General features: G+C 26.1%; 1 protein-coding gene across 1 annotated transcript; it reads left to right on the forward strand.

Annotated features, from left to right (window-relative positions):
- The first annotated feature begins 2,619 nt into the window (after nucleotides 1-2,619).
- On the forward strand, nucleotides 2,620-4,501 carry LOC111288104 (myb-related protein 308-like). The gene is made up of 3 exons (XM_022878868.2): nucleotides 2,620-2,891; nucleotides 3,070-3,199; nucleotides 3,859-4,501. The coding sequence occupies exons 1-3, from the start codon at nucleotides 2,762-2,764 to the stop codon at nucleotides 4,295-4,297; spliced, it is 699 nt and encodes a 232-aa protein (XP_022734603.1). The 5' UTR covers nucleotides 2,620-2,761; the 3' UTR covers nucleotides 4,298-4,501.
- Nucleotides 4,502-12,139: the final 7,638 nt, after the last annotated feature.

Below are 12,139 nucleotides of genomic sequence, written 5' to 3' on the forward strand. Positions count from 1 at the left end.
GATTAATCAATGGGCTGATGTCAAAAAGCCCATGTGAGTGGCCTTGCCATTTGGAGATTTTTTTTTTCTCGGTAACTATTGCAAATTACAGATGTCGAATGGTAAAATTACAATATAGCAAAAAAAAAAAAGAAAAAAGAAAAAAATAAAGGGTTGAAGAATGCAACATATGATTGATAGTTGGTTACGTTATTGCGAGGGAATGCTTTAATTACCAATCAAAAGCATTTTGGCAAAACTAACGTAGGGAACTGTGATGAGTAATACTCTGGATTTCTTTTCTTTCATTGGATCTTTAGAATCATATACACTTGGATTCTTAATTTTGTTTGATGTTATATGTCAATATTTGATGAGAAAAACAAATAAAAAATAATTTAATTTCGTCTCTTTATTTATCAAAATCAACAATTAAAAATTGATTTTTTTTAAATATATGTTAAAAAAATTTAGAGTTAGTTTTCCTCCTCATTCCTAGCTGTTATCGATTCAATTTGAGAAAAAAATATTAGAATTAATGTTTTTTAATATAAAATAAAAATGAAAAGGTCAAGGAATTCAGCACCAATGATTAGAAAGATGATAAATCATGCTCTGAGGAACCTTATCTGTTGATGATAATATTTGATGCGGTCACGTTTCTCTCTCAAATGAACAATCACCTCGTACGGGAAAGTGTGGGTCACCTCTTTTTTTCTCTCAGCAAACTGCAGAGGGTTCAATTTTATTGGTAAAAAATATTAGAGAAGGGAAGAACATGAAATTGGATAAGTGGAAAACGAAACGACATGCAGGGAATATGATCATATTAATTTATTGACCATATTTAAAGTTTATTTTTTATATTATAAGAAAAATTTTTAAATTTTACAAACTAAATTAAAAGACATATATTTATTTTTAATGCATCTTAAAATTATATATTATATTTTTAATTTTGGTAATGAAATTTAAAAGTTCCACTTACAAATGAGATAATTTTTATATATGATTATGATAAGAAGGATCGAGCCAAGAAAAAGCGACTGTTTGTTAAGATGTTTTTTAATGGTTGATGAAAAGTAGTTCAAGAAACTATCAGTCAACTTGAAAACATGTGATAGTGCCAACCCCCTTTTTATTCTTCTCCCTCTACTACTTGCACCTATGGTCATTTTTACTCCCCATTCTTACCAATGGACATAGCTGGGACAAGGAAATCGTTTAAGCATATATATATATATATATATATATATATATATATATATATATATATATTTATTTATATAAATTAATATTTTTAATTATTCCAAATTAGAATAAATAGGAAGGAAAGAAAAGGATTAAAAATTTTTAAATATAAAATAAGTTTTATGTTCTTATTGTATTTTATCATTTTTCAAAAAATTTTATTATAATATTCAAGCTTAACCATTGATGTTATTTTCAAATCTTTTCAACTCATTTCTCAATTATTTTTTTGTTCAATAACTTCGAATTCCATATATTTTTTAATTTATACTTAGGTCTTTTTAAAAAAAAAAAATTTTGTTGTCACTTGGCGAATTCTAGATAATAAAATGAAAAGAACATGACTAAACATGTATAAGAAAAATGCTTCTATTTAAACAAATTTATGGTTAGCTTTATCTTAATAATACATATTTAAGTTTTTAATTTTATCATTTATGCATTATTTTTGAAAAAAAATTGTAATATAAAAATAATTTCAGACATAATTTTTTTATGAATTAATAATATTTTCTTTTATGGAAATTATTTTTATTAACTTTTAAAATTACTTAAAATAGTTAATAGTAAGATTATTTACATGATAAAAATATATTTTATTTTAGAAAAGGTATAATTAAAGCAATATAGTATATATCTCATTTCATTTCATTTCCCTTTCAAAACTTAACCAAACAAAGGTTGTAGTCAATTCAATTTTTATCTTTTCTTTATTCATTTTAACTATCAAAATAAGGGAATAAATTATTATTTTCTTTCCTTTAAAAATCTTTCTTTTCTTTTTTTTTTTTATAGACTTAATTTCAAAATTAAAAATTTTGATTGATATTGTATTCAATAATTTTATATTATATTAATTAAATTGAATATACGTACACTACAGTGTATATACACACAATGATGAAGATTTGAAGGTATAATTATTGATTAATTTTAAAAATTTATATTTGATACACTATCAGTATAAAAATTTTATATATTATCAATGAATTAGATAATACTATCTCATTAATATGATAAATCAGATAATACCTTCTCATTAATAAATAAATTTATTTAAAATAATTAATTTTTTATATATTTATTTTTATGTAAAATTTATACACTACTAGTCTATTAAATATAAACTCCAATTTTAAAGTGAAAGGATGGGATGGAAGTGACTGTTGGTTTTGAAAGACAAAGACTTATACTTAACGGCAACTAACCAACACCCGAAATAAGAAAGGAAAAAAAAAAGATGGTCAAACCTTTTGCCATTTGCTTTCTCGATCGTCACTCAGAAGACAGTAAAACATGCACCAACGAATGAGCAAACCACCAGTCAAGTCTACCATTTTCTATTCTCTGTTTTAGCTATATTTATACAGCAACCAACCCTAGATATGTATCCTCAATTGCTCGTCTTTTCCTTTGCCCTTTTGGCTATTTTCTTTCTTTCAAGAGGCGCGTTCCCTTTGCCGATGCCATTGATCTGATCAATGATTATTAGGGGTCCATTAAGGAGCACCGAGAAGTAGTAGTGGAGACAATGAGGAAGCCTTGCTGTGATAAGCAAGACACCAATAAAGGGGCATGGTCGAAGCAAGAAGACGAGAAGCTCATAAATTACATTCGAAAACATGGTGAAGGTTGCTGGCGTTCTCTTCCTCAGGCTGCAGGTTCCTAAACTGCGCACTAAATTACCATGAATATATATATATATATATATATGTGTGTGTGTGTGTGTGTGTGTGTGTGTGTGTAAATGGAAAACAAATTTATGATACAAAAAAAAAAATTGTCAAGCATGAATGATGCTAATTGTATTGCTTTTTTATTTTATTTTTATTGGTATAGGGCTCCTTCGTTGTGGTAAAAGTTGTAGGCTGAGATGGATAAACTATCTAAGGCCTGACCTTAAAAGAGGCAACTTTGCTGAAGATGAAGAGGATCTCATTATCAAGCTTCATGCACTCTTAGGCAACCGGTACCAATACCATATATATATGTTAACATCCTATATAGCTGATACATATACCCCCCCCTTGTTGAAAAAGTTTTTGAATTAATTGATTAACCATAAAAGGTAAAAAGTATCTATATATCATGCTTAATTATTAATTTTTTGAAAAAAATAGAAAAAAAGATTATTTGGAATCTCAAACCTTTCGCCACCTCTTCAGATGGTTGTGTAATGCCAACTAAACAAAACTCTAAAAATCTAGTAAGATAAAGGTTTAACCGTAATTATTTATTCAATGTACAGTTAAGTAAAAAGGCATTGCTGGTTTGCCGATTATTACTAGGAGAAACTTATTTTTGTTTGGATATCGCTATTTCTCCAGCCAAAATTAATTTTAATTCTCTTGTGTTATTAGTGTTTTAATTTGTTCATTTGAAAAGAAAGATGCATGCATGGAGTTTTATTTTAGAAATTCAAGTACAATTTTCCCAATAAAAAGAGTAAATGACTGATCGAAAAAGAGTTTTATATATCAATGATCTTGGGTTATCATGTAAACAAAAATAATTTTCTTGGTTTTTTTTTTTTTTTAACCATGAGAAATTGCTAATATTGTGCTTAGCATTACAAACTCTTTTGAATCTTTAACCAGAAAAGCTTTATATAATGGAACGCGTTTTCAGGTGGTCGTTGATAGCCGGAAGATTGCCTGGACGAACCGATAATGAAGTGAAGAATTATTGGAACTCTCATTTAAGAAGAAAGCTTTTAAAGATGGGTATCGATCCAAATAACCATCGGTTGAGCCACAATTATTTGCTTCCTCAGCGTCCCGAGAATCCACATAATTTCAATACATCATCTGTTTCAAAAGTCCCAGCTACCAATAATATTCAACCAGTGAAATCCCGATGTGACAATGATCAAATTTCAGATGCTGCAAGTTGCTTGGCGGATGAGCCATGCAGCCAGCTCCCTGATCTGAACCTAGATCTCACCATCAGTATTTCAGCTTGTTCCGTTGCTAAACTTGAAGATGACCAGGAACAAAACCACAAACAGTCCAACATATCAAGGGACCTAGAATTCTCCCCATCTCCCACACTTGTTCTCTTTCCATAATCGGTAGTCAATTTGCTTGTCCGAATTAAGGACAAAAACCATTAACTAGGCCAGGTTTCACATTAGCTGGGAATATTGTTTCCTTGTAAATTAAATTAGCTGTACACTTAAAATCCATTGGAACAACGTACATGTAGCAATAAGAGGCATAAATATGCATGCTTTAATCTGATAGATCTGAAAATATTATCTATATTTTTTTAATTTCTTGTTATTGCTCCTCTTTATTGGTTTTGATGCCCAGCATTACTTATTTGTTTCTTTGTAACAAGTAAATTAATAATATGCATCCATTATGTCAAACAAGAAACTTTTGCAATTTGATTCCCAATTGGGTAATGCTGTTCTAAAATATTGTTAGAAAAAGAAAGAAGAATCTACAATGTCTGCAACAATTTGGTAATGAAGACATCAGAAATGGCCACATATACAACATGTAAGAGAAAAAAGACCTCATGTACGATGGTTTTTTTTTTGTTTGGAAAAAATCGTCGATGAATGATGTGGTTAGGATATATTTTACGATTAAATAATTTCTATTGGGCCCTTTGAATGTCCCTTTCAGGGTACAATTTATGCAATATTCGAAGGACAGAGGAAGGAGTCAATATATGTATATCTATGATCTATCCTTGTGATAAGAAGCACTGGAAATCAATTTCATTCAAAGACTTGCCATTAACTTATCCTTATGTATACATATACATATACATACATACATATATACATACATATGTATGCATGTATGTATGTACAATTAATCTATCATGGTAAATGCCTGTTTGATTAAGGATAAGCATGACAAGTTCGAGGTATATTATTAGGGTTTTCGACTTTTGCACTGAAAAGTCATAGCAATTTCTCTTCAAGCATCAAACACTCAAAAGGACATTCCTACGACTGATGTATATTGACCCCAGCTTCTGCACCTACTGTAATTGCATATCCGCCAGGCCAGCTAACGTGAGTTCACGTCATTTCTAAATTTCACCTTGTCGCATAATTTATCCAGGAATTCATGATTTATCACAGACAACAGTGTTGATGAGTCCATCGTTCAATTATTTTTGGTGAAAAATGTTTAGGACGAGGGAAGTTTTTCCATCTCATGATTAAGGTAGATCGTACGAAAGAAATTATTGACAATAAATCCAATTATCATTGCATTAAATTTGAATTGGATTAAGTTATACTCAACCAATCCCGTTTTGTTTGGTAGAGTCATGAATAGTAAAATGATAAAGATGAAGTGATTGGATACTAAATTAGGCACAAATTTTAACCTAATTAAAAAAAATCTAGCACAAAACTCAAAATTGGTATAGCATGTACGAAAAGCAGCGAAAATGAAAGAATGATGGCAGGTGAAACGTAGAAGTAGCTCAATGAAGCCATAATCTGCATGTGCCACGTTCAGCTACTCAAACGGCTGCTGGGTCCTTCATTTAGCTGCAGTTAGATTACAGGTCGTTTTCCGTATTCGGCCAAATTACAAATAATTGAGGACCGCAATTAAATGTAGCTTCCCATTTTCTACGACGATTGATAGGCTGGTACTCGGCGTTAGATAGAGGAAGATTTAAATGAAATTTTTTAAGTATAATTTATAAAATATTTTATTAAAAATAGTTAAATGAAAATTAAAATTAAAAAATTTTGTTAAATAAAGTAAGTGTATATAAATTTTAAAAAATTTAAATAAATTTTGATATATATATTTTTAAATAAATATTTTTATAAAAAAAATTATAAAATTTTTATTGTTAAATAAATATAAATTAAATTTGAATTATAAATAATATTTTAATAATATTGAATATATTATTAATATTAAATTTTATTAATCTATTAATTTTAAGATTTTATTAAATTATTTTTTAGAAAAATTTATAAATTTTATCTATAAAATTTTATGTAAATTTTGTCCAGACGTGAGAGCTACAGCAAGTTTCCTAAAGCTTTCTTACCGAAAACTCTTTCTTTGAACCACGGTTGCTGTTTGGTGTGATCAGCCGACAATCGGATATATATATATATGGATATGTGTGGAATGGGTTTGGATATGTGTGGATAAGAAGCAAAGGTTTTTTTTTTTTTTTCAGTTTTTTATTTAGTGATAAAAAAAAATTTAGGAAAATATATAAAATAACTAAAAATTAAAATCACACCATCTGCATCTCTTATCCCTTATCTCTTATCCGATAAGAAAAAAACATTTTTTTTTTAGGGAAATGTTAAGTTGTTGTATAGAATAGATATAAAAAAAATATTTTTTAATATACCTTATTGTAGATACACCAAGCAATAATATTATTGTAAATTTAAATTTTTTTAAACGTAACTTGTTATTAATTAAAGATCCATTTAAATAGATTATAAAATTAATTTCGATGAGATTAAAAATAATAATAGTAATGAGATTAATTAATATAATAATAAAATATATATTTGAATGTAAAAATAATAATGATGATAAGATGAATTGTAATAAAAAATAATCATTAAAAATATTAGAGTAAAAATTACATAAAACAAAAAATTTAAACTATTTAATATTTATAAAATTAATCAATAATTAAAAATATATTTTTAAACAAAATAATAGTTTTGTTAATTAAAATAAACAAAATAAAAAAATAAAAAATGATTTATTATGTTAAATTAATAAAAGTATTTCATAAGTTTTAAATAAAAATAATTATAAAGATATTGTTGTCTTCGTAGAAAAGGAAAGAAACCAAAGCCAATGGCCATTCCCCCAGTGGACCTATTTCTACCAACAAAGAAAAGAGGCTCCCAATATCATTAATTTCTTCAACTGTATCACCATCGTGTCTCTTAAATGGATCTTTAGTAACTTTTAAGGATGCAATTGGTATTCATCGTGGGTGTAATTGCATCGACATTGACCCTAAATCAAAGAGAATAAATATGAGAAAATCAATTAATGTTTTTCAAAAGGAAAAACATGTCAATTTTTTTTTATTTAATTTCGTTAAATATTTATTGCCAACGAAAGTTGATCGATCATTTATAAAGTTTAAATTCGATTCTCATTTACAGTTGTATTATGCCCTGATTTTAGAATGAAGCAGCTTCCTCTCGCCTGAATTTTTATGCAAAAAAATTTATCAATTGCATTTTTAAAGTTATTCTTATCAAGATAAATAAAAGTTATTTAAATATATATATAGTTTATCATCTATCTACAAATGATAGATACTCAATTGAATTTGGATGCACTGAATTGGTCTCTATATTAATTACTTATAAAATTTGTAAATTGTGAAAAATTCTGAATAAAAAAAATTATAATTTGAATCCACTTCAAAAAATATATATATATATATATATATTTTCCGTCTTCAAAAAGCTTCATACTAGTTTGTTTTGGAGAACCTATTAGTATAAAATTTTAGATGGAGATTGAATGAATTATAAAATGTCTTTGGGCTAAGCAGTAAACTTGGCGCAATCTTATTGGTGTTTAAAACTCAAGCCCATGTTTCCAAGTAATTGGGTGCAACCTTATTGGCATACATGGAAAATATAATCCTCGTTTCGGCCCAAACTATGATCCTCACCAACCATTCACGTCTTATTTCATGATTCCACATCACCTTGTTATAATTGGAAAAAAAATTATGTATTTATGTACAAAATATTGTTTCATACTAGTATGATTGGAAGATTATAAATAATAAATGTTTAATAATTTTGTACCTAAAATTGAGAAATCCGGTGATAATATATAAAAAATTTAATATATATATTTGTATATATTTATATGATATATGCCCCGCCATAGCTATGAAGAAAGTTAGGATTTTAATAAATTGTATGAATAGAAAATTAATAATGCCTCGTATAATATAACGATATTGCCATCATATCATGTCTTCCAAATGGATCCCACGTTAGCACGTACAAGAAACAAGGGCTTTAAATAAAACTAATAACATAACATAACAATAGATAAAAAGAAGATACGTACGTTTGGTTATTATAGATGTTTGTCTTCGAAAGACTGACAGCTGGCCTTTTTTTTATCAAAGCAATCAGAACTATGTTTTGTAATTAGTTTAACAGTTAGACAACCAATGAGTGTATGACCCAGTTGGAAGTTAAAATTTGACCATAGTAGTAAAAACGGTAAAAATAATGTAACCGAGGTAGGGAGATCATTTAATTTAAGAATTTTTGTCTTGGATTCTCATCCTTGAGCAATTAAATATTTTATAGTTTGTTAATTAATTATTTGATTAGTGTAATTTGATTATAATATAATAATTAATTATTTAATTGATTATATAAATATAATAGTTTATTATAATTGTACTAATTAAAAAAAAATAAAGTCAATAAGAAATCAGTTGAAAGCTAGCCATTTTGAGGATATGACTCAATAATTTATCCATAGAATAGAAACTTAGCTTAGCGCTCTCCGTGTTGAAAAAAAGGAAAAAAAAAGAATGAAAGAGGGAGAGAGATTCTTTTTGGTGTTGGAGACAGTTCGAAAGGCGATGGAATTTGTCAGAAACAGCAAGATTAATGATGGTCTTTTGGCTTCAACAAGAAGTCAACTACAAAATCCAAAATCCAATTTCTGTTTGTTTATCCTGACCCCAAAAAAATTTCTGTTTGTTTGACTAGAAAAGAAGAAGTGTAATGGAAAATTGTTGTTGCTAACTAGCACATGGATGGAAACTGAATCTGGGAAGTGAGGGACAAGAACATGCAAGTCTTTAAACTTTCAATTAAACTTTGGCTTTTAACACAATTTTTTTTTTTTTTCAAATTGTAAATCATTTATTTTTGTCAAGAATATCTTAGTTTAATGCTAAAAAAGAGGTCTAATTTTTTTTTTTGCGATCCATTACGTGTGGTGTTGGATCAAATTTATGTTGAATTTCATCTGATTATCAACAGGATTTATTGATTAATTTATTTATTTTATTGATTTTTATATGGATATAATAGTTAAATATTGTGATTGTTATTTTTTCTTTTGTAACTTCATGCAAAAGAATATTATATTTATAATACAATTTTAGCATTTAATTTACTAAATGTTGTAATATATATCATTATTTTTCAGATAAAAAAATTCCTTTTTACTTTTCATATTGGGTTAATATCATAATTCTCATAAATAATTTTTAAATTATAATAAAATATTTAATCTGATATTTAAATTTTAAAAATATTTAATGTGATACTTTGAAAGTTGTTTGTCCATCATATTTTATTATTTAAAATTAATCACGTTAAAAGTAAGTATTATATTAGTCAATAAATTTATAATTCAAGTATCATATTAAAAATTTTTAAAATTAAGATACAATATTAAACATTTCACCATAGTCTATAGTCCATTAATAATATTAACTCTGTCATATTTTATAATGTTATAATAAGGAATTTACATACCATATTTCCTAATCATTTTAAATTTTCCAATGTATATATATATATATATATATATTTAAAAAAATTTTATATTGGTTTATGGGCATATTTCACTTTACTTAATATTGATAATTCATTGTTCACTTATACATACTATGTTTGTGATATGTATAGACGTAGTTATAAGATTTGGTTACTTATGCAATATTTGAAATCTATGTATGATTATGGGTGAGTTGATTAGAGAAAACAAAAATATGATAAGCAAGATTAAGTGAAGTTCTCTGAGTGAAACTTAGGAATGTTTAATTTACAACATTTAAATAAAATCTTAAAAAAATTATACCTATTAAGTTGATACTTTGAATTATTTTATTTTTATGAAATTACACGTGTAATGAAAAATTACAATCTAATGAAGTATTACTCAACTTATATAATTATATAAATATTAAATTCAAGAAAAAATTAATGAATAAACAAATCAAAATAAACTTGAATAAAATTCATAAATGATTAGACTTTTTTTTTTTGAAACATATATGCTTAGACTTAAACTTGAGATTTAAGGTTTTTATTTTTTAAAATTCGTTTTGATATTTAAATCAATCAAATATTTTAAAATTTTTTAAGAAAAAAGATAAGTTATAATGAGAATGAAAAAAATTTAAGAATAAAGGATTTAAAATGTATATTTGATTTTGTTTTACTTAATATATAAAATAATAGACGATGACATAATTAAAATTAATAACGAGAAATTCATATGAAACTTAAAGATGGACGACGTTGATGAGTGTGAGATGTATTGAATGACCCAAGACGAGTTACATGCAAAGTAAAGACAAGTTAATTTTTTATGAAGTGATGTGCTGGTGTGATGTCAGTGAAGGTAATTGGACAAACCCTCTCTATGAGCAAAAAAGTCTTAGAAGGTGAATGGCTTAGGGAGTGAGGCCATAAGATAACAAAAAGCCTGGGTGACGACTTTTCTAAGTAATAATGTGGTCGTTGGGCATGATTGACTTGACGAGTGAGAGATTGATTTTATTGACTGAATGATTTGGCCGTAACAAAAAGTATTTGTTCGAATTACCAATAAAAAAGGTATTCTCTGTCCCATTTTTTTTATTTTTTTCCAAAATTATGTTATTTATTTTTTAACTATCTAAAATTTTTATTTTTTATATTGTAAAATAATTTTTATGATTTTTTTAATTTTTTGATATTAAAAATGATAAAACTTTAATTTTATAAAAAATTTAAAATTTAATATTAAATTTATTTAAATTAATTTTTTTAATTTTATAAAATTTAATAATACTCAAATAATTTGAGATAGAAATATGAAAGCATTAAAATAATTAAAATAAAATTTCAAACATAATCATGTTTAGGGATGTAATCGAATTGAATCGAATTGATATAATGAGAAGCTCGAGTTCGAGTTTGACTCACAACTCGAGGTTTGATATTCAGCTTGAACTCGATCGAATTTTATTTTTCAAACTTGAGTTTGATTCGTGATCGAATTCGAGCTACTTGAATTTGTTCGATTAAGTTCGATCAATATGTAAAAATAAGTTTGATTCGTATACTCGATAAAAGTTTTATTATTTATGCTCGAACTCGAACTAAGACTCGAAATATTTTATTAATTAAAATAATAAAAATATATTTAAATATAAAAATTTGATTAAATTCATGAACTATTTAAATTAGATATAAAAATACTCAAATTTAATTCGATCGATAAATCAAACTATCAAATTCAAACTCTATTCGATAATAATTAAATCAAATTTAAATTTTTTTCGAATTTAATTTAAAAAATTTACGAATATTAATATATCATTTACGCTCCTAACGTGCCTTTAATTATCTAACGCCCTCGAAGAAAAGAATAAAAGCCGTATAACGTAAAAGTCAAAGAAAATCTGAATAACACTAAATGCTTACCGCCACATAATCCGACACACATAGCTGGGAGCCGTCCGTTTCACTCGTTGAGTAGTTCGTTTAGTGATTGTCGGTCTTAGAATCAGGCTATTTCTATTTTCTGATTCAATAATAATAATAATGATAAAACTTAGAAGACATATATTGGCAAAAAATAAAAATAAAAATTATGGGACATACTTATTCCAAAACAAAAGAATTTTAATGCTTCAAATACGTATTTATGTCATAAAATCAAAGTTAAAATTTAGTGCAAAAATTTGAAAAAAAAAGGCATTTTAATGTAAAATAAAATCACCTCTAAACAATAATACTTGACAAATCGAGGTAATATTTTCTTCCATAACCGAAAATTTTATAATATTAATAATATTCAATAAATATTTTAAAATATTTTAAAAATTTTAATTTAATAATTAAAAATGTTTGAAGAGATATAAAATTAATTTTTTTATTTGTATTAAAATTTTATCT

This window comes from Durio zibethinus, chromosome 4 (assembly GCF_047325235.1).
Source record: "Durio zibethinus cultivar Kanyao isolate XHJ-2024 chromosome 4, ASM4732523v1, whole genome shotgun sequence".
NCBI classification, from domain to species: domain Eukaryota; kingdom Viridiplantae; phylum Streptophyta; class Magnoliopsida; order Malvales; family Malvaceae; genus Durio; species Durio zibethinus.

Coding starts and splice junctions, on each gene's coding strand:
- LOC111288104 (XM_022878868.2), top strand. CDS start 2,762: ATGAGGAAGCCTTGCTGTGATAAGCAAGACACCAATAAAGGGGCATGG. Junction 2,892..3,069: donor TTCTCTTCCTCAGGCTGCAG/GTTCCTAAACTG, acceptor TTATTGGTATAG/GGCTCCTTCGTTGTGGTAAA. Junction 3,200..3,858: donor CATGCACTCTTAGGCAACCG/GTACCAATACCA, acceptor ACGCGTTTTCAG/GTGGTCGTTGATAGCCGGAA.